The sequence below is a fragment of the Natator depressus genome, chromosome 16 (genome assembly GCF_965152275.1).
Source record: "Natator depressus isolate rNatDep1 chromosome 16, rNatDep2.hap1, whole genome shotgun sequence".
Taxonomy (NCBI): Eukaryota; Metazoa; Chordata; order Testudines; family Cheloniidae; genus Natator; species Natator depressus.
Genome location: NC_134249.1, coordinates 17,944,598 through 17,967,941, shown reverse-complemented (window position 1 = coordinate 17,967,941; position 23,344 = coordinate 17,944,598). Strand labels below are relative to the sequence as shown.

The following is a 23,344-nucleotide window of genomic DNA, read 5'->3' as shown; positions in this document are numbered from 1 at the left end:
GTGCAAAGTGAGTGGAAACCTCCCCCTAGTTCCCTGCTAGAGATCCCCCAGGCCTCAGCATCTGTAGAGCTAAGAAAGCTGGCTCCCGTTCTCTGCTGCCCCAGTGCAGAGCAGGGAGAGAGGTGTCAGAGCAGAGAGGAGTGAGCAGGGGGTGTGACCATAGTGCAATGTACTCCACCAATCCCCAGCCGGCACACAGAACCATTGTTGAGCTGGTGCTAGTTAGAGAGCACCCCTTAGGCTGCTCTAACCCGCACCAAGGCTGGAGCCAAAGCCTGTTTCCTGACAAATTTCCTGCTCAGCTGTAGCCAGGGCAATCTGATGCAGCAAGGGATACAGCATGGAAAGTGACCCTGCGGGAGGAGGCCGGTTTGATTAGGTGTTCAATGCCCAGATGTTTCTAACACACAGCTTTTTATGCCCCACGTCCATAGGAGCTCCTCCAGCAAGGCTGTGTGTACCAGGAGAGGCATGGCTGGGAGAGACCCGGCTGGTTTAATCCGCGGGGCACAGCTCCGGTAAGCACAGCAGTGTTTCTCATGCTACAACATGGGGCAAAGCCATGGAGACCAGTTAAATGGCATACAAAGGCCTGTGATGGAACCTGAGGAGAGGTGTTTGGTGTCTGTGTGTGTGTGTGTGGGCGTGAAATGCTCCAACACCCGAACCTCAAATCGGAACCCTTTCCTATTTCAGGAAGGGGTGGGGGAAGAGAGAACATCTGAAATCTGCTGGTCGGATTGGAACTTGCATCTGCAGTCTGATCCAGCACGGCAAATGGGCTGGTTTCCAGGTGTGGTTTGAACGTGGCGGAAATCTCATCAGAATAGTTTGCAAACCCAAACCCACCTGCTGGTCCCGCCCCCTCAGCCTTTTCCCTAATATTTCACTGTCAATTAATTTCCTCCATTGTCCTTTTCTCCTCCCCTCTTTGTTGTCAGATTTTGGATTACGACTACTATGGTGCTTATAATCAAAAACCCCACGGCTCCTACCTCTATAACCAGCTGCTAGGGGATGAATATACCTTTGATTTCCCACCTCATCACAACATTGTGAGTAGAAAATGCCTGCTAGTCAATGGGCTCCTTCTCTGGACCATTCTGCTCTATAATTCTATCGTGGGGAACAAACTAAGCTGCTTGCTGTGGTCTTGTGGGGCTGTAAGGCATTGGGAAGAGGGACTCTAACTGTCTGACTCTAACTTTGGCCAGGGACCAAGCATAACTGCAGAGCTGTAGTAAATGCTTAATAAACATCAGAATTGTTCAGGCTTGAATTCACTCCAGTCCCCTGGATTCAAGAGTAGCTGGGCGTTATGCTGGGCAAAGGGGGTGAATTTCTACAGCTCGGTGCATTGTGAAAATGGAGCGGAATGTTGTTTTGAGCCAATGTGCCCAGTGCATGACTTTCAAGGCGCTTACAACCAGGTTATTTCTAAGCCCTCGTTTTTCAACCACACCCATTGCGTTTCTTTTTTGAGAGATGAGTCTGCAGCAGGAGGGTGAGTCTTGAGAGGAACCCGTTGCGGAGGGAGAGCAGAACCATTGATCTTAAAACCATACGTACGTACCACGTAAGCTGGGGTGGGGTTAGAGAAATGAGACCGGGAGCCACACCATTATTGCTGGTGTTAGTTTTGCAAAACCCAGCTGGTGAGGTTTGGAAAAACTGAATCCTATCCCCGCTTTCCCCATCTTTACTGAAAAATGCCTCCAAGCATGAAAAACACCTTCATTGCATGATTAGAACCTCAGAATAAACAAATGGCCAAATGGAATTTTATTGTTACTTTCCTAAATGAAAGAGTTGCTTTTGGGTTGAGAACGTGCATGGAAAGGACTTGACTTTTTTTTTCCTAGCAAGTTTATAAGCTCCACAAAACAGGTACTTAAAGTGGAGAGTCCTCCCTCAATCTGTAGTGTGTTATTGTTGTAACACTATGGTCCCCCTATTCAGAACGTGATCAAAATCTGTGCAATTGGGAGATGAATTCTTTGACAAGATGACACCAACTCAAAAGACAAGTTATTGATGTAAGAAACAGGGTACGAGCGTGTGTGTGGGACTGTGTTGTTATCAGGAATGCTCCATTTGAATATCTATTTTTAAAGGAACATTTAAAAATGCTACAGAAGCTCAGGCACGAGTCACATGCCCGCTTTTTTTGTTTTGTTTCTGCCGCCTCGTTATATAAATGGTTTTCATTTGTCTTGACGACGCCTTTTGTGGAGCAAGAAGAGGGTGGCTTAGTTTCACCTGGGTGTGCTTTAATTTTTAGATCAAGAATGAATGCTTAACCTGCAGAAATGTGCTGGCTGTCTTTGACATGTCTTATTTTGGCAAATTCTACCTGGTTGGTCCTGAAGCAAGGAAGGCGGCCGACTGGCTGTTTACTGCTGATGTTAGCAAGTCACCAGGTAGTGCTTCAACCTTGTTATTTCAGCTACAAGATGCCAATTTTATTGATGTTTCTGCTGAGCTTGGTACAAAAAACACCCCCTGCAAAACTGTATCTTTGATCAAGACATACATTGTTTGACCTGAACTGTCAGTTTTCAAAATTATTTCTTTCACTGAAAATGTTGGAAAGCAGCTGAGTGTGAAGGTTTTCCCTGCCCTCTCCCAGGGCTGCATTCGGATCTCCTTTACACTGGTGTAAACCCCATGATTTCTGAATCAAGTGCAGTTGAGGTTAGAATCTGACCCTCGGAGTCCAGTTAAGATTCACCGCTGGGCAAATGCATGCAGTGGAATAAGCAGTGGTGACACCTAGTGGACAAATAGGCTGATGTCAGTGGGGAGTTTGCTAATAATCTGAGTGGAAGAATGATGCATTTGGGATTGAATCCGTCCTCTCTTGCCCCTGTGTAAACTGGGGATGGCCCCTGAAGTCAATCAGACAGCACTGATGAGACGGGAAAATCAACCTCATTCAGCTGTAATTCCTTGTTCAAATGCAGTTCACCTTTGAAGGTGACCAATTGATGGATTCAGGGCCAGATCCTCAGATGGTATAAATTGGCATGGCTAGGTGGACTTTGGGGGAGCTATGCTGAGTTAAACCAGCTGAGGGTCTGACCCTTAACTTGTGCATTCCTTTTTACTCTCTAATTTGGACCTAAAAGGCTAATGCCATTTGCTAACTTTCAGAGCACTTGCTTTCCTTTGGAAGTCTTGATTCTAGTGGTTTCCCACCTGGGTTTGTGGTTTGCTTTAGACTTGCACCTACACTTGTTTGGCTGATTCTTTGGTAGTTGAAGGGGCTGTGAATTAGCTCATTAACCTTTTCATTTCCAGAGAGATGGCTTCAAATCCCAGCCTGCACCACAAGGGAAAGTTGAGTTGCTGAGGTCTCCTTTCTGGTCCCCTTTTGTCTGCTTCATGCAATTCAATGTGATTAGCTGTCTCTGCTCATGGGAGGCCTAACTCCTGAATAATGGAGAGGGCTGCCTATCAAGATCAACTGTAGAGTGGGGAGGGGGAGGTCTGAGTGAGCTTAAATGATGCGACACAGTCTGGGGCTGCATGGGGACAGATTAGTGATTAGAAGGATTCCAATGCCTGGTTAGATTTTTGTATTTTTCAAATATGGCATTTGCAAAAATGCCCTTGGAAGGTTTTGATCCCCAGTGCTTGTCTCTTTCCTCCTGGTTCTAGGACTGACAGTTTACACGTGCATGTTAAACAAACATGGTGGCATTGAGAGCGATCTGACCGTCAGTCAAATCAGCCCTGGGATCCAGGTCTCTTCACTGACCCCAGCGTTTGAAGGTAAAAACATCAAACATTTAAAAGCAGAGAAATAATCCCTTGCTTGCCGTAGACATAAAAGTTCCCTTGGTAAATATTAGGGGCTGATGGGCACTTTCAGCTTAGTTAAAATTCCCCCTGCAGCTTCACGTACAATTTAGCGTTCCCCTTCACTTCCTGTCCCAAACTCTTGTGCAGCGTTGCTGTGCTCTGTTAAGCAGCTGGCACATCCGCCTCTAAAGGGCACATCCTCACTGCTGTAAATTCTCATAGCTCTGTTGGCGTCAATGGTGTAAACGGTCCTCACTCCTTTGAAGTCTATAATAATTGACACCATCTGTGGACCTGCCCCTAGGTGTCTTGCTGCATTGCTCTCGCTTTGTTGCTGGGCCCAGCTTTCAGTCAACCTCCACCCACCCACCTAGACAACAGGGCTGGATTTCCTGCCCTTCCTGAAATGCATGACCAAGGCCTGAGTCCCCCAGGCTGGCTGCAGGTCCGTGAAAGTCATAAATGCATCGGGCTGCAGGCCTCAGCCCGTCTCAGGCCGGGACACAACAGGGCAATGGGGAGACTAGGGGTGTGCTGGCAACCTTCCAACAAGGGGCTTGTGTCCACTGCATGGCAGACATTCCCAGGGGTCATGCTGGCCTGATGTTCTAATGGCTCTTCACAGGGGCCTGGATTCTGTGCCCTCCGGCAGCCCCTGGATGCCAGGTCTGAGGCCATAAAGGGTCACAAAGACAGCAGCTTTCCCTGCTGGGGAATACCACAGCATAAAGGGGAGTCTTCCCTGGGGCTAGAACAGCCCTATGCCACCTCACCTGGCGGCCCCAGTGCAAGATGAATGCTGGGAGAACGGTGGGGGGGGGGACAGGAAAAGAGGGGAAGCTCACTGTCCTCTAGCTACTCTGTGGTGCTAGTTGGCTCCACCAGGGGAAGCACTGCAGGCAGCATGAGTCAGAGCAGCCCTCGGGCTGCTCTAGTTTATATCAGGGCTGTTCTGGTACCTGTCCACCACCAGTGTACAAGAGCCATGGAGTTTGTGAGCAGCCACCTTACCCTCCATCCTGGCTGCACTGAGCTTGGCTTGGCCGCAGCCCAGAATCAGGCCTGGTCTTCTGTTTTCCATGAACGCTGAGCTTATCCTTCACAAGCTGGCTCCATCAGCAAAGACTTGAATCAGCCTCATCCAGTTCTTCAGTGCAAGCCACGTGGATGGTGGTGGGATGGGTTTGTGGGGTACTGTAGGGGGAGCCCCCAGATCCTGCATGTGGCTGGTGGGCCAGCTTGCTGAGGAGCTGGGAGCATGACAGTGCTGCGACCCGCCCCGTGGAAGCCAGTCGATTTATATCAGCATTACAAGGGGAAGAGGGGCTGCAGGTTCAGTTTGAGGCCTGCCAACAGTGACAGCGTCTCTTCGATTTCCACGACAGCTGAAAGGGAATCTTGTTTCTATTGGCCAGCGTTCGGAGGGTGATTGCATTACTTAATACTAGCCACCTGGCTTTTCTTCCCCCCATCCTCTTCATCTATCAATTGGTGTAACCGGATTAGCCCTCCCTTTTGCCCCCTGGCACTTGTAAAGCAAGCAGGTGCTTATTGGCATTATTGGGTTTCGTTGGGACGCTGCTGCTCTGAGTGGCTCTCAAGCAAGGGCGACCTCTCCTGCAGTCCTTCTCTGCTGCAATAAAGGGGAATTAGAAGGGAGCAGAGCAATCAGCCTGGGTGGGTGGGAGGCGGGATGCGAAATAGAATTAGGAGGCTGCTGCGTGGCGGATGGCACCTTGCTTGTCTACAATGGCTCCGCCAAATGGCTTTGCCTCAGAATCCTGGGTGTCTGTTTGTAATGATCCTGCTGCTTCAGCAGAAGACCAGACGCTCCTTGGGGTGGCACGCACACCGGAAAAGCAGAGCTTGGACTTCGGTCCTGCTTGAAAAAAAGGTGGTGGGTCACAGCCCATTTGTCCTCCTCATAAACCCCACCACGTAGTGGGGCGCGCTTGGCCTAGGAGAGGCCTGGGACTAGAATAGCTGGGGGGCCCTGCAGGTCGTGAGCGAGGTGCAATGGCAGCGTTATAGGCGGGGTGGGGGGGATGTCTGCCGAGCTCGCAGGGAGAACGTCTACACAACCCCTGCCCGCACTTTACCTGGCTCCAGCCGGTGCTGTTCCTCTCTCCCTTTGAGGCGCACTGAACACAGACACTCACACCCCTGAAGAAGGGAGGGAAGCCACTCAGGGAGCTGCTGTGTTTGATGGGTGATGGAGGAGTTTAATAAAAGCAGATCTATTTTTCAATTACTGTAGGTGGCTGCACTTAGTGTTATGACAGATTACTGGTGTGCAGAGCGGTAGAGGCAGGATTGATTATGGAGCATTAATCAGCTTCCAAATCCCTACTCTGAGTTGGGCATTTCCCCCCTTGGTATTGCTGACTAAGTGCAATTTCCCACTACCACGAATGCAGCAGAAATGTTGACCATGGCGTAATCCCCATGCCCTATGGAACAGCCCCAACTGACTCCTTGGCTTCATTAACCTTGTAACCCTGGCATGGTGTCAGGGGGAATTGCTCAGCGATGAATGGGGAAATCCTCTTAGCTCCTCTTCCCCACCATTCTTATTTCCCCTCCCACCATCAGCATAGAAATTGTCCCTGCTTCATGCTGGTCAGTCAGCTGGCACGTCCCTCTGAATCCAAGTGCCCCACGAGGCCCAAGGCCGTGTGGAAGGAAGCCCGGAGAATGTGAGCTTGAGCCTCTGTTGGACCAGCGCTTTGTGTGGCTATTGATGGGTATAGAACACAACCATTCTGTTCTGGTAGCATTTTATACCCACTTACGCTGGCGTAAATACTGCACCGAATGCGGGGCCCTGGAGAACCAGGCCTGTATCTCTGTAAGAATTTTCAGTACCATTTCCATGACCTTATACGCAGAGGGCTTGTCTATACTACAGAGCCTGGGCTGGTATAGCTACGCCAGAGAAGCAGTGTGTGCATGCTTGTCTACACTACAGCCGGATAGCTGTGTCAGCAGAGCCCCCTAAGAGAGATGCAGTGTAAGCTGATAGGAGGAGTTCTGTCTGCATAGCTACACCACCGCCCTGAACAGCATTAGCTCTGCTGACAGAAACACTTTTCCACTGGCTGAGTTGTGTCTACACCAGGGAGTTTTGGCGGCAGAGCTGTCTCAGATTGTGGGTGTGATGTATTTATTTTTTTTCACACTCCTAGCTGACACTGCTGTGCTGGCAAAATCTTGTGATGGAAACCAGGCTGACAGGCCAGATCCTCAGCTGATGTAAATCAGCATCATTCCATGGACTTAGTCAGTTTACTCCAGCTGAGTGACCCTGACTGAGGATTGCCTTTTCCATCTGGACCTTTCTAGTGATCTCCCAGAAGTGGAGGTCATGCAATAGGACTGGGAAATGCACTGTGGCAACACCCCGCCTCGCTGTCCTAGGGAGTTTGATCACAGTATGTTTTTGCTGAGTTTTTCCAGAGGCAACTTTCAATTCCTGCCCTCTTTGCATCCCTTTGGATTGACGGTACAAAGCACGGGACCTATGCAGCTACATTTCCACTGAGTGCACGCAACCAGCACTGTCACATTTCTGTGAAAAACATGCGTGCGAGGACAAGGCAATTTGTCGCTCTCTCCATGTATCCGGTGTCGGGGATGTCAGGAACGGGGGTGTGAGCATGTACCCGGGGTAGTTGTAGGCTGTTCTGCCTTGCACTTCTCCCTCGCTGAACATCTCAGTGTCGGGTGGAATATTACATCTTATAGTAGGGCAAACTGGGTGAAAACATGGCAGCTCCCAGGGTCCTCAGAGGAAGATTTTGCTGTTTCAAGGGTCCTTGACAAAAACTCTTGCCACTTGGAATTACCCAATAAGCTCTTGGGAACAGAATCCCGGTTGAATTGAATAGGAGTGCCACATGCTGAAGGATTGCATGGCTGGTACCTGGTACTCTGAGAACTCTGAAGATCAACTGTAGAAAGAAAAGATCAAATGGGGAGATAATAGTGCCCCTAAGCCAAGCCAAGGAAGCTGTCTGCATAGGAAAACAGCACTGTAGCTGAGGGTACATCTGCACTGGAATAAAAGCCCCATGGCACGGCCGTGGTTGGCCTAGATCAGCAGGCTTGGGCTCAGGGGGGTTGGGCTGTGGGACGTTCTGGCTCGGGCTGGAGCCCAAGTTCTGGGACCCTCCGCACTCATGGCTTCCCAGAGCTTAGGCTCCAGACCCAATGCCTACAAAGCCATTTTACAGCCCAAGCCCCGTGAGTTGGCTGACCCGGGCCAGCCACAGGCGTTTAATTGCTGTGCAGACATCCCGGAGGTTAGGGTCAGAGGCACTGCGTGCTTGCATCACGCTACCCTTGGACACTAGCTCTTAGAGCGACTTGCAGAACACCGGAGTAGTAACCCTTCCCCCCACAGGGAGGTGGGGGGCTTTTGGAGCTGAATGGAAGGCAGATTTTGTATTTGGTATTTTCTGGTTCTCCCCAACCTGCACCAGGTGTCAGGCTTTCACACCTGGGCAAAGTGTGTGTATGACTGCAACTAGATGGGACGAGGTGAGACAATCAGGTCCAGGGTCTATCTCCATTGGGTGAAGTCAGACCATTAAAAGGGTGGGGAAAAGGAGCTAATCCAAAGCTTTGTCCAAAACTTCAACTTAGTATCAGGTTTGATTATTGTTGTTGTTCTATTTTGCTGGTTGATCTACCCTTTCTGGTGCTGCAGAAAGCAGAAGTGATGAACAAAGGAAAGATCCTGGAGATCCTCTGGCCCTCAACTTTCTCAGACCTCACCCCGGCCTTACTGATGAAAAACTCCTGCTGGGCTTAATCCCAGCAGGTTCTGCAGACCCCTCAACTCTCACTGACTTAAATTTGAATCGAGGGTGCCCTCGTGTGTACTATAAAACCATCATCATTACAATAATTGGGTACATTGACGAACAAAATGAGGCCCAAGTTTGATGCTGCAATAGCCAACAAACACTAGCCTCTGACTGCCAGAAGCTGGGATGGGCGACAGGGGACAGATCACTTGGTGATGACCTGTTCTGTTCACTCCCTCTGGGGCACCTGGCATTGGCCACTGTCGGTAGACAAGATACTGGGCTAGATGGACCTTTGGTCTGACCCAGTAGGGCCATTCTTATGTTCTTATGTTTAGCTGCTTGCAGGATCGAGCCCACTGGCTTCAAGGGGAGTTTTGCCCGAGAAAGGACTGCAGGGTTTGCCCCTTTGTGGGAGGCTCCCAGCCCAGTTTGGCAGACACAAGCAGCTCCGAGAAGCATCTGGCCTCTGGAGCGCTTGGCCAAGCTGAGTGTTGAGCTTAGCTGATCCCCGTGCCTGCGTGTGGAGTCTGCACGGCTCAGTAGCTGGTGGTGTTCCTTGCAGGGGATGGCTATTACCTGGCTGTTGGTGGAGCTGTTGCACAGCACAACTGGTCGCACATCACCACGGTGCTGCAGGACATGAGGTTGCAGTGCAAGCTGGTCGACTGCTCCGAGGAGCTGGGAATGATCAGCATCCAGGGGCCAGCAAGGTAAGCCCCAAGAGGCCGGAGAAGAGACCAGGTTCCCCTGTTTCACTGGCACTGAATTGAACACTGTCCAAATTCCTCGCCACTTGTGACCGAAGCCAGGGGTCTGGAGGTGAAAGGTGGCTGCACTGATGCCTTGTAATCCTGATTGCCTAAACCCCAGGGAAGGCTCTGGGGAGCCAAGTGGCATGCAGAGAAAGGGGCCTTGTCTTACCCTAAGACAGGATGAGAAGGGCGAATGATATTAGGCTGGATTATGGCCTGCACTGAGAAATGACGGGGAGCTCGCTGCAGCAGGACCCTTACTGGGCCAGCACCTTTTCTAGGACAGCTCCAAGCCCTTTTCAGTGGCTGCAGGGTGGGCTTCCCGTGTACTCTGCAGACTGAAGTATGTGGGGGTGGGGCCCTTAACCCTACCCCTACGTGGGTGGCTAGCAGGGGGCTCGCACTGGGGCTATTCCCAGCCCCTGCACAGCGGGGCTGTCTCCTCCTGCTCCTTGTGCGCCCACGCAGGGCCTGGCACAATCCATCCCATAGCAAACTTGGGGGACACGCTAAGTGGCGCATGCCTGTATGTGCTGGGACCCCTCCCTAGCTGTGCTAGGGTGCAGGAGGGGCAAAGCGAAATGACCCCTTCTGAGGAGGGGAAGGGAGGAAGCCCAGCATGCTGCCTGCCCCACCTGCTGGAGTCCTGTCTGAGCACCTGAGCCAGTGCATTGCCCGGTGCTGGAGTGGAAAGGTCTCATCAGGTCTCTCCAGGCACCTGCCTCTCCTCTCATCACCCATCTCCTCTGTGCTATTGGTACTGCTAAGCCATGTCATAAAGCATCAAATATTTAGACCTTTCTTCTGCGCTGCTCGGCGCATGCTCTGCCCCACAGGCCCTGACCCTTTGCACCGGGCCTGCTCAGCCAGGGTTCTGTGCCTCCCATTCACCCTCCGGCTAGGAGCACAACGGTGTTTAAAACTAAACCAACCCCAGGGTCGCCCAAAGAGGTGGCTTCCCGGGCAGCTAGGATTCCCAGCTCCATGGGTGGTGGTTTCCTTCCAGTCCCGTTCCCTGCTTTCCCCTACTCTCCACGCTACCATGTCCTGAATTTGATCAGTGCCGCTTCCCCCTCTCCCCACCCCCAGCCTAGCTGCATGGTGGAGCCCACTTGCACATTCTAGAGTCGGTGGGACATGTGAGAAGGAGGAGGAGAGGAAGACACTCCTTCCCAGGGTGTGGATCCTGTGCACTCTTACATATTTCGGTCTCTGTGGGCCCTGGTGGGTTACCCTTACTTAGGAACAGAGGAATTGCCATAGCGGATCAGCCCCATGGTCCGTCTCATCCCTCTCGCTCATGGTGAGCATTGCACCTTACTGCACGAATAGCCCAGAGGAAGTCAATGGGACTGACTGTGGAGTCTGATCGTTACAGCTGTTGGGTCCTTTGTCAGGATCTGGCATTAGAAATGCCCACCTGGGACAGGCAGGCAGGCCTCCTGTCTTCTTACTCCCCCTCCTCATTTGGCTTCCAAGCTACGCCTCACCAGTGCTCTCTGGCCTGTCAGTCGCCAGGGCTAGCTCCGGCAGAGTGCTCAGTGCCCCATTTCCTAGCACGCTGTGTCCAGCGCCTGAGGTGAGCCACACAAACTGCTTCCTACTGAGTGAGGGCTCTGTGTGGGGGCCCCCCTACTCCCAGGGAGTCTGCTCTGGACTGAGCCGCTCTCATTTGTAGCTGCACCACATCCCCACCCCCTCTTGTTTAACAGGGCAGTAGGACACCTCTATCTAGCATCCCCCCTGCCAGGAACAGGAATACACACGCGTGCCCACTGCCCCGTTCCTGAAATGCGGTCTGTGAGAATCAGCCTCCTTCCCCAGAGCAGCCTGCAGGAGGGAGGTCCCACAGTGAACCGTGGGCCGGGGAGCCCGGCTGATTTGGCGTCGTTAGCTGGGCTCTGTTAATTACACCCAGTGCCACTGCTGCCACACCCCGGGCCCTCCTGAGTGGAGGACGCGGGAGTTTTTCTTTGCACTCATTCCCAGGCGTTCGGGGCCCCGGCTGTTTTACTGGCATTGAAATTAAGGGCCAGTCTGTTCCCAGCGACGCTGGTGCAAACGTCTACACTTATGGCGGCGTGTGGGGTACAGGCCCTACATGTGTCGCTATGTGCCACGGGAAAGGCAGGGCTGCGTCCACCCTCGTCGCTGCGGCGTGTAGCTTCATGCTGTGGTGAAAGGTTGAGACAGCGGGACGCTATGCTGCTAAAAATAACTGCGTAGACATGAGGGGCACCACTTGGGCCTGTGGAGAGCCATGTAGGGTTCATACTCTGGAGGTTCTGGCGTGTAGGGCACACTACGCACCATGCCTCACTGTCTACACTGCCGTTGATACCCACACTCGCTGGGCGTGCAGTGCCTGAATGCTACACGCTGCCGTAAGCATCGATGTGCCCTGGGAGGAACTCCTTTGGCTCCCCTCTGCACGTATGCTTGAGTATGTCTACACAGGGATAAAAAACCCACAGCTGGCCCAGGTCACGTGACTCGGTCCAGCACAGCTCCAGACTGAAATATAGCTGTGCAGACCTCCAGGCTGGGGCTGGAGCTTGAGCTCTGGGACCCTGCATTTGGGGAGGGTCCCAGAGCTTGGCCTGGAGCGCAAGCCGGAATGGCCTCAATTTTTAGCCCTGCAGCCTGAGTCTCGCAAGCCTGAGTCAGCTGACCCGGGCCGCCCACGGCCATGCTGTGGGTCTTTTATCCCTCTGTAGACCTACCCGTTGGGAGCAAAATCTGGACAATTGTATGTATTTATTGACCCACAAGTAGTTTTGGCTCCCCATTCCGGAGCGGCTGACCTATTTATCATGCCAGGAAGGCAGGTTTTAGTGTAACGCATCCCAGAGGGGCGACGGGAGCCGGGGAGACAGCGGCAGGCCCTGAAGAGCGTGGGCGGGGCTGTAAATGTGCATTAGACAGCGGCAAGTCAAAGCCGCCCTTACATTTGTCTCTGTCATATGTGACAAGCCAGCACTCATTAGAAACCAGTTCAAGGCTTGGAAGTGACTGACACGTACCCAGCCACCGGGGCTCCTGAAAGCGAAAGGCAGTGAGGAGAGGATAATGAAGGAAAAGCCTCCACAATGCTGGGAGTGCGTTTATTCCTCTCTGCAGAGTTCAGTGGTGTGGCCAGTGCTGTGCTGGGAAGAGCTGTTCTGTAGCCAAGCCTCGGATTATGAGAGTATCTTCGAGGTCATGCCCCTTCCTCCCCCTGCTTCCCTCCAGCAGAAATGATATAATAGGGACAGTCCAACCGCTGTGGGTCCCTATCAGGTGCCCGCGCTGCCAGTAGCCTCCAGGGGCTCACTCGTGCCAGCGAGCACCACATGCCCTAGGAAGTGTTTGTAGGACTGGGGCCCTCATGGGGATCTTCTGCTGGGCTGCATGTTTCAAACAGAAATGAAACGCCCTCACCGCTTTGGGTTGAGCTCGGCTTTGATCGCTGAACCCTCCAGTCCTGTGGGGGAGGAGGTGAGAAACGGGGAAGCAGTGCCCAGTCTTAATGGCACTAAGTTCAGATCTGAGCATGAGTCGCCTCCCTCTGCCAAAGCCATCCTGGAGAAGGAGAAGGGCAAGACCTATGGGCCTGGCGTAGGAATCGCTGGTGAAATCCCCTGGGCCTGTGTTGTGCAGGAGGTCAGACTAGATAGTCTAATGGGCCCTTCTGACCTGAACCTAGTGTGGATACATCAATTTTATCCAGACTACCCAGCTGCTGAGACAAGATTTGTTCCCCTCTGGCACATTGCCAAGCTTGCTTCTAAAATTCCCACGCAATGGGTCTACGGACTGGTGGGGAGAGTATTCTACAGACTGACCTCACCAGTAGGACATCTTGTAACCAGTCTCAGTTAATAAATTAGCCCTTGGGGTTGGAGGAGTGCCATCATGATGCGGGCAGAGATATGGGTTGAGTTAGCTTTTGGTGTCAGTCAGTGCTCTCCGGCCCCTGTCCTCCCTCTCCTGGAGCACATGTTCCTCTGAGGTGAGGGTGTGGTGGGTTGTGACAGCCTGGAGGAGGAGAAGCTCTTTCTTTTCCCTGCAGCCCTCCGTGGAGCTGGGATGGGATTGGTGGAAGCCTTGTTTAAATATCAGCTCCTGGCGCCCGGGTCAAGCGCTGTTGGTGCATCAGCCTGACAGGGTGCGACGAGCAGCCTGCCTAGCTCAAGACGATGCTGAATTTACTGGGCAAAAGCAAGCTCATCCCAGGGCTCCCCCAGGGAGAGTTACGTAAAGAAGAGGGAAGTGGATGCTTGTGTCCCAGGGGCTGTCGCAACGCATGGGGCTCCCTGGCCATGGAGAGCAGCACTCACGGGGAGTCACTTCCTGGCAGGCCTCTTCACAGCCACAGTCTGGGCAGCGAAAAGCCACAGACTGGGAGGACTTTCAGCTCCTGGCAATCGTTGGCATCTCTGCAGCCCAAAGGACAGCAAGGGAGGCTGGGGGGCCTTGGATTCCAAAGCTGCAGCTGTGCGGGAGCACGGAGGGGATCTGTTTAGGGAGGGACGCGCACTGGGAAACTGCCTCAGGCTCTGGCAGTACTTTGCCGCTGCCTGGCATCTTTCATCCCGGGATCTCAGAGCCTGGTTGGGTATGTCTCACAAGTTACCCCGCCGCTGTGAGACAGGGAACCATTGTACGGATGGGTAAGCAGCGAGGTGAAGTGACAGGCCTGTGGTCACACAGCGAGTCAGTGTCAGAGCTGAGAATAAAACCCCAGGAGACTTGAACCCCAGACCCCTTCTCTAATAAACTTTTCCATCTCCCTAAGTCCTTATCTGGCCCCTATCACTGCAGTATCTGAACAACTCACCAACGTCATTGAATTTATCCTCGCAACACCCCTGTGAGCCAGGGCAGTGCTATTGTCCCCATTGTACAGAGCAGGAACTGAGGCACAGAGAGACTACGTGACTGACCCAAGGTCACTAACGGAGTCTGTGGTGGAAGCCAGAGTAGAACCTAGCTCCTCTGCATCCTAGCCCCATGCCCTGACCACAAGGATATAGAAATATGCATTTTCTACTTACGCTCACTGACACTGTGCTCTCTCCCAGCATACACACCACCATGGAGCATGAGTGAAAAGGATACTAGTGGGTTTCATTTTTCTGGTCCCCTTGGAGTTGTGATGAGGAGAAGGAGCAGGTCATAAGCAATAAGACACTGGCTGTAAATAGCAGCCCTACGCCGTCAGCAGTGTGCCTTTCCCACAGAACCTAGAGAGGGCTACAGAATAGAGGTGAGAAGAAGGCCGGGGGAGAAGTAGGGCAGATTGTCCTTCCCAAGCAGACAGCCAGCTGCCCTTTCAGGCCATGCCAGAAGCAGAACTTTCCATGTGAGCTTGCACGGTGGGTGTAGTGCGTGAGCTAGTGACTTGCTGGCCCCTAGTTGTAGCATCCTTCTCACCAGTGTTTTCTGCTCTTTCCCTGCAGCCGTATGGTCCTTCAGGAGGTTCTCGACACCGATCTCAGCAACGAGGCCTTCCCCTTCTCCTCCCACAAGCTGGTGAAGGCAGCAGGATGCACGGTAAGAGCCCAAGCCCTAGGCTAACACTTCCTCCTTCCATTGCTTTGCACGGGGAAGGTTCTGCCCCAAGAGTTTTTGCTTGGGTGGCACTCCCGTGTGTGTCTAGGGACTTTCACATGAAGGCAACAAAGCATTTTGATTGGCTGAGCCTCTCGCACGGCCCCAGCCCCATGAGCAGGACCTCCTAGATCAGGATGCTGTACAAACAAAGGCTGATGCTCGAAGTATCCCCCACCCCCACATTAGTGCAGGCGTATACCCACCTCAGTGCAGGTCTGGGAAGCCGGGACTCCCAGACCAGCAGCCACGGGAACCAGGTTTGTGGTACGTGTGTGTGAGGGGGAGGAAGCTAAGATGGGGATCAGGATGTTGGGAGGTGAAGGTGTGAGATCTTTAGTGTCACCTGGGCCAGGATATAGAGTTCTACACCACTAGCAAGCGGGGGCTAGGTGATTTGGTAGTTCCGTCTGGCCTTAAATTCTACTAATCCACCCTGCCTGCCATGTGCTGTTACACATGGGCAAATGGAGACAGCATGCCCTCATGATGGACTCCTGGAGTGCTCTGGGCTCCTGCTTCTTCTGGCTGGCAGGCCTGTCCTGCAGTGGGATTCCTCCCGCCACGTAGTTCCACCCACGCCATGCAAGATAACACTCTCTAGGCACTGGCAGCCCTCAATTCTGGCCTGAAGCAGCTGCCCCAGCAGCCTCTGAATGGAACCAAACCTGCCCGTGACAGAGATGATCAGTCAGATGCCATCCTGCCTCACCTATGGGACTTCCAATGCTCCGGAGGGACGGGGCCAGGAACAGGGCTAAGACTGCTCTAGCCTGCTCTCTGACTGAGGCCATGCTCTCTGTCTCCTGCTAGAAGAAGCATTACCCCTTTCCGGGCTGCAGAGGGAAGGTGTCTCTTCAGGTTGTACTCTGGACAGGTTCAATTGAGCTGAGTGATGCACGGGGGTCAGTGACCAACAAGGGATGGGGAAGAGAAGAAGACAGCAGCAGGGAAGAGCTGTGTGTGTGAAAATCCTGCCATCCCCAGCTCCTTGGCATCTCTGCAGACATCTCTTCCCCAAACATTCGTGTGGCATGACCTTCTGAAACTCCCACATCGGGCAGCCTTGCTGGGGACGTGCCTGTGATGTGGGATCCTTGCCAGATTTTTCAAGAAGGCTGAAATTTCCTTTATCATGCAATTCTCTGTGTGTCCTTCATTCCCATGTACCTGGGGCCAATCCCAGGTCCAGCCAGCCCCTGTGCATTTCCTGGTTTAAAACATCAAGGGAAGAGACCACTCCCCAAAGAGTCTGATCGGAGGAAACAAAATGAGAGTGCATGTCAATGTGTTTCCTGCTGAAGGTGCTGGATTGACAGTCCGGGGGCCGCAGAAGCGCCCCGACCCCCAGCACCTACAGAGCCCAGCCAGAGGCATGTACACGCTGCCCCAGCCACATGCCTCTGCCCTGCCATGGGAGGTGGGAGAAGGAAATCCTGTCTTCATGGCCCACTAGTCCTTGGCTTCTGCTGAAGCTGCTCAGCATGGGGGGCGGGGGGTGGCATGGCAGCACTGGTAGGGATGTTGACCTGAACTAGCTCATTTCACCAGGGTGCTGCCTCGTCAGAGGGTGACGACTTTCCGACGCAGCTGACCCAGCTGGCTTTGGCTTGGGTGGCACCACGCCCTTTACGGGCAGCATGGGGGACGTTTGATAGCAAAGGGGGATGGGATTCTGGGCTATTGCACTGGGAATGGAGGGAAGACTGAGCTCTTGGGCTCTGCTACTTCCTGCCCTGGGGTACTGATACCGAAAAGCAGGAGGTCCAGTCTCGAGAGCCCTTTTTCTTTAATATGGGGAACCACAGTCTCCCTCAGTAACAAGGTAAAGGGAGTTTGAAGACCATTAGTCATGCCTCTCCGTCTCTAAGACCCAGTCACTTTTCAGTCCTTGTGGCATCTGGATGGCTCCCTGAGACACAGGTGAGAGGGGATTAAGGAGGGACTTGATCACAGTCTATAAGAACTTAGATGGGGAACAAAGATGTGAAAATGGGCTCTTCAGGCTGGGAGAGAAAGATCTAACATGATCCAGTGGCTGGAGGTTGAAGCTAGACCAATTCTGACTGGAAACAAGGTGTGCATTTTTAATGGTGAGAGTAATTAACCACTGGAACAATTTACCAAGGGTCGTGGTGGATTCTCCATCGCTGACTCTTTTTAAACCAACATAGGATGTGTTTGGGAAAGCCCTGCTCCAGGAATTATTTTTGGGAAGTTCTCTGGCCCGTGTTCTACAGGAGGTCACACTAGGTGATCACAATGGTCCCTTCTGGCCTTGGGATCTGTGAACCTGGACGCTGGGGCAGCTGAGCTGATCTGCTCTGGAACCGTGGCCTTCGGATGTGATTTGTTTTTTCTGCAGCTTGGCTTTGGTTTCCGGTTCTGGACGGAACGCAGGTGTGTGGGGGAGGGAAGCAGGGGAGCGTGCTTTGCATCTAAGAGACGACCAGATGTAAAGGGACCATTAAAATGTTCTTGAGGGATGGCAGCTGTGTGTGTTGCTTTTGGACGTTACTCTTCCCCATCCTCCCCACGCCGTCCCACTGGCAGCCCGCCCCCATCCCTCCTTTCAGCTCCTCTGGCCGTGGCCTGCTGGATGACCCTGAAGCCTGGCAGGAAGAGTCATTCTCAGAGCCTAAGTTTGCAGTTTGTCTTGTTCACCTGCACTGAAGCTTGGGTGGGAGCTGGGAACTGTTGCACGCTTTAGGGACTTGTGGGGAGCCCTGAATCCAAGCTAGAGCTGCCGGATGAGCAAACGGCCTGGCCAGATGCACATGAGCATTGTGCGTGTGTGTACATACATGCAGTGTTCCAGTGTCCCCAACCGCCCCCCAAAAAGGGACAGACTTCGGATGTAGTACCTTGCTCTGTATTGACATGAAACGGGCTTGCTTGGGGAGGAAGGGACTAAGTGAAGAGGAACATCTGAATCTGGCCCTAAGTGATTCATTCCTATGTATATATACGCTGTATAGAATGTGTGTGTGTGTGTGAGTGAGTGACACACACACCACCCATTACGTATTCAGTGAAGAACTGCACACTGGCACAGAAATAGCAACCCCAAAAGTGTAGGGAGCCAGCCAAGAAGACCTCCCTATATCTGTCTACACGGGGAGGTGGCTATCAGTCTGTTTGAGAGAGAGACACACATCCACACCTGTAGACAGATATAGGTAGGTCTTCATGGCTGGCCCCTGCACGCTTGGGGTGGCTGTGCCCATCTGCGGGCCTTCACACACAGCTGCACTCGCTGCCTGTAACTCTCGCCTGTTTCTAAATTAAGAGTGAAAATGGGCTCCTGTGCCAGTAACTGACGGCAAAAGGTGCAATGCAAACAGCAGAGCCAAGGATGCGGTCACCTCACTAGAGGAATCTAGCTAACCCTCCCACCCGCACCATTCTGCTGCCTGCCACGTGTATCTCCCTCCTTGCTTTCGGCTCTCTCCCCATCCCTGTCCTCTTTCCTTATGGTTCCCTTCATCACCTTTCAGCACTCTCAGTTTCCTTCTGTGCTTGGAGCTGTCTCCCACTTCAAGCCTCCTCTCTTAGCTCCTTCTGAAAACCAGCCCCTTCCAGAAATCCTTGCTTCCTCCTTTCTCATTAGTAGTCTTTCCTGGCCCTTCCTTCTCTGAACTGTCTTGTCTGGAGTTTGCTTGTCTACTGTAGGTTGTCAGGGCCGGATACTGCCACCCTAGCTCATGTTGAGTAGCACCTTGCTCCATGGTAAAGTAAGAGTAGTGAGTTACTTATCGTGAGTCAGGGTGGTAGAACCTGGCCCTAAGTTGACTCTTGTCTATGTCTTATCCTATGTCCCTAAGGTGCAGTGTGCATTTACAGGACAGTATACAGGACTGTTGTTAATGATGATAACTAGTATTCCTTGCACCACTTTAGCGCCATGGCACCTCTGCCATGGTAGAACGTGGTTCCTCCAATGTACAGGAAGTGACGCTCGTGTGTATGTCAAAGGCCTCTATTCTGGCTCAGCTGGAAAGAAAAGTTCTAGGAGCAAAGTGGGTGGCTCGGTGTTCTCATTTGCATGCTAATACCCAGCATGCTTTTCCACAGTGCTCAGTATTCTCATTTGCATGCCAATACCCAGCATTCCTTTCCAGCCCACACAGCTGTTCCTTAGCAATGCATGGACTGAGCTCTGGGAAGACGCTGGGAGTTGTCCGATGTGATAAGTCCTCGTGTGGGCATGTTGACTTGTGTTTCCACAGTTATGTCAAAGGAACAAAAGAGCCCTCTTTCAGCCTAGGGACTACTGCTGGCGATAAAGAGATTCACTCAACATGGGAGCCCCCTTTTTAAAATCTGTGACTGAGTAGATGTAAAATAGGTCATGTTCACCCTTTAAAATTTCAGGGCTGGGGTCCCTGAGAAGTCAGTGTATTTGATCACAGGAGGAGCCTGACAACTTTAAGCTTTCTGTACAAGTGCAGACTGTCTTGAATTTGCTAAGACCTTATATTTAAAGAGATTGGCTATGCATGTGAAATGCGCGAATGGTAATTCTTAATGCTAATACCCAAGGTAAGCTCCTGTATGTCTGAGGAAACATAATACATGTCCCTTTGGATGACGAAGAAAAATCCATCACTCTGGCCTGGTTCCACTGCCTCCTAAAGACTTGCAGACACACAAGAGCTGACCCGGTCCTAGGGATGTAGAACAATGTGATATGTAACAACGGACGCAATTACACCCTAGAGCACGGTAATGAACAGATTTCATGAGACACCATGAGTTTCCTTTGTACTCAATGAAACCATCACAGTGGGACGTGCGCAGCCCCACGCCCAGTATCGATGTCGGGACTTGATGTGGGGTATTTATTACATTGCGTGACTTGCACACAGCCCCAGTGAAGGGATTAATTGCCTTAAAACATGTTGGTTTCTTTGGGCTTGTCAGAATGGGGCAGAAAGATATTAGTTGTGCTCTCGTTTCTTGAAAAAATTCATGGTTTTGGGCTTGTCTACACATGGCGTTATTGTGGAATAACTATTCAAGAACACAGCTGTTCCAGAGCAACGATTCCTGAATAGTGGAAATGGAGTAAACTAAGCCACTAAAAGGCACTCTTATTTGGGAATAAGCATGTCCACATATGGAGTTATTCCTGATTAGCTACTCCACTTTAAATTCACAACCTACCGTATTCTGGAATAACTTCAATGTGTCGAAAAGTCATCCGTCCATCTGTCCATCCGACATTGCACATAAATATCTAAGGAGCCATCTAAACTTATTGTTGGGATTTGTTTTTAGAGCTTGAAGGGGCTGATGTATTTGAGAGGGTTATTGCTGGGAAGCTGTCGAAGATGGAAGCTTTCATCTAGTTCCAAGTACAGCAAAGGGTGCAGGTCATTCTTCTGTCATGGTGCAGAGAGTTCCACATACATGGCCCAGCTCTTGTGAAAGTTCTCTCTTCTGCAGATGTGTGTCTTCCCCTGTTTGTCTATAGGTTTCTTTTTCCGACGGAGTGATGCTGCTGTGGGAGGTCACTGTTGTGGAAGGCCAGGCCGGCTGTGGGGTAGCATGGACCAGTGCTATTCAAGGCTTTGAAAATGAGTACAGCGACCCAGGCTCTGTGTCTATGGGGCAGCCGGTGTATTGGGATGATGTGTTTGTGAGCAGAATAGCTGCCGCCTTGGGGACCAGCTGTGGCATTCTCAGCCAGAGGTCATTGCAGCCGATGAGGCAGAAGTTACAAAGGCATGGCTCGTGGGGGCTAGATAGCTCTCTGATTTGGTCGTGAATAGCCTTCTGACCAGTGCATTATTTAATTTATTTATTTTAAATTCTTATGCATTTGATGCTGCGTTTTGGCTTCATCTCTTTTTTCTCACAAGGCCTCGCTTTGTCTTGCTGGTTTGATGGTGTTAGGGATGAGTTCCCAGAGCCTCTTGTTGTTTGGGGTCGTGTATATCACAGGAACAAACTGTTCCTGTATGTGGGCTGGAAAATGCTCTCTCAACCCTCAATGTGGGTCTTGGTCTCTCTTCTTTAGCAGGATATCTCTAGTGATGGTTTATTTCCATGTTATGAGCGCTAGACCTACCTGCCCATACAATGTTCCCACTCTCGGAAAGGCCTCACCATGCCTTTGTACCTCTCTCTCCTCCATCAGATTTCCTCTCAAAGCATCTCCTTTCCCGGCCTCCCCAGCTTTGTTTCGCTCATGGGCTTTCTCCTTCAGTGGTGCCTCATCTTTCCTGTTGGCGACTTGTCTTGTCTTAGGGCTTGCCTACATGAACACGTAGTTCCTGGCAATCTGCCCATCACTAGTCTGCTGCACACCCAGAGTCTGTGTGGCCCCCACCGGTGCATGCACTAAACATTCCATCGTGCGCTTTGATCTGCACAGCAGCAAGGTCCACATGGACACTGAGTGTGTGACAGGCTAGTGCGGGATAGATTTATACCCCAGCTTGCCGCAAACTAACTGTTCCTGTAGAAGCCCCTTATGTATTCACACAGCTCTGTGTGTGCCTCGGTTGCTATTTCATCTGGAGCGGCTGAACCACAAGCATTCAGAAGCGATGAGGCACCCGTCTCCACAGAGGCAGGATTTCAATATTTGGCTCCTTTCCCTCCTCCCAGCACATCCTGCCTCTTGTTGGCTCCCGTCCTTTCTTCCCTGACAGTCACTCTTTCCTCCCACTTCTCTTAGTGGTGCCTTCCTTGTCTCTCACCACAGCAGCTGGGGTGCCTTCCTCTGTGGGCTCGCAGCTTCGATTCTGGCTCCCTTCTACCACCGTGAAAACCGTGTTGAGGGAGGAGGACCATGGTCAACAGCTCTGCTGCCCTGGCCCAATAGAACGTTAAACACTCATCAGTGCAGGAGACAGAGCTTTCTCGAGGGCCAGTCCCAGACCCTGGTCCGAACTCCCACAGGGATTAAGGCCCATCACAAACCTCCCCTTCTCACCCCCCTCCGCCACCCGCAAGTGCCAGGTGCCCTTCTGTGACAGGCTGTCTCTGATACAAAGCACAGAGCAGCATGGTCATGTTAAAAATATAAATACCCCATAAACAAAACCCTTCCAAAACACTCCACTGCACACACAATTCTCCCCAGGGGAGAGAGAACAAACCATTTGAGACAGATGTTAATCACACAGCTTAATGCCTGGCATCCAGATGCTATGGTGAGGTATAAGAAACTATTATAGACTAGAATCTTTCCCTCCTGCTGCAGTCACATCTGGTTGGATTGAGCTCCTTGAGGCTGGCACTATTTCAGCCTCTTTGCACAGCTCTTAACACAATGCTGGTGCTCAGTACATAATAATATATTCTACTGGAATTGGGACCAAGCCCCTGAGTTCCAGTCCAGATCTGGGCTTTCCCAGAGTTCAGGAGTCTTTGGAGTTGGGGCTTTGATTTGGATACCTTCTCAGAGGCCCCATCTATCCAGAGAAATTTGCACTGGTGTGCCGGAACAATGTATTCACACCAGGGCAATCTCCTAATGTAGACAGCCAGAAACAATGTAAAAATGGAGCTTCGGCTGGTAAGAATGTAATCTGGTAAATTACACGACCGATGCACTCGAAAGTCGACTGGGTCTAACACTGTAATGGTAAATAATGTCCCAGCTGGGCACAGAGCCACCATTCAATTATTTCTCTCCTTCCCCTTGCAAGCCCAGCTCATTTGATGCTCCCGACTCATAGACTTTTGTTTGTCTTTCAATGGACACTCCTGGGTCATGCTGAATGGATTTCACTGAAGGAGTAGGAAATGGGCTGAATGATACCTTCGGCCAGCTCGGGCACGTGTTGAAATGCAGGCAGAGCACGTGAGGAAACTTGTCTGACAGGAGAATTAAGGATGAGATCTGACTGCGAAGGAGATCAAAGCTGTTGCCAGCGGATTAAAGCGAGGGAACTTTCCGGGACTGCGCAGTTAATGTAATTAAGACCGAAGTGCTGATCCTTCAGCTGTCATTGAATCTGTTACCAAGAGGCCGGCTTAGGTTGCTGCTGAGCAGCGGGTGGAGTTTTCCTGCAGGGATTGGGGCCCCAGGGTTCTGTAGGAGGGATGCGAGGGCTTGGAGTGGCGATTTGCAGGGGAGTGTGGAGCTTCTGAGTGGAGATTTTCACTAGGAGGCGAGAACATTTTATTGGGGATTCTGGTTAGCTGGGAATATTCCACACCTTGGCTTACATTTCCCAGCACTGCCATGTGGGGGATTGGCCTCCAAAATATAAACCGCCCTTTTCCCAGTTGTCTGTCTTCTTTCCACTTGTCCCTCTTCCTGCCTGCCTCCTTTCCAATTCTTGTTTGTACCTGTTCCTGTGCCCAGTCTATCCCGCTGTCCCTGTCCCTTCCTCACTGGCCGGAAGGTGGGGAATGACTAGCTGAACA

At 51.8% G+C, this 23,344-nt stretch overlaps 1 protein-coding gene across 1 annotated transcript in view; it reads left to right on the top strand.

Moving 5' to 3' along the window:
• Positions 1-23,344, top strand: part of SARDH (sarcosine dehydrogenase) — a 101,474-nt gene that overhangs the window by 42,306 nt on the left and 35,824 nt on the right. Inside the window, exons 12-17 of the mRNA XM_074974029.1 lie at positions 435-518; positions 942-1,055; positions 2,282-2,420; positions 3,661-3,774; positions 9,178-9,325; positions 14,809-14,902. Of these exons, the coding sequence (XP_074830130.1) occupies positions 435-518; positions 942-1,055; positions 2,282-2,420; positions 3,661-3,774; positions 9,178-9,325; positions 14,809-14,902 (693 nt within the window). The remainder of the gene's footprint in view (positions 1-434; positions 519-941; positions 1,056-2,281; positions 2,421-3,660; positions 3,775-9,177; positions 9,326-14,808; positions 14,903-23,344) is intronic.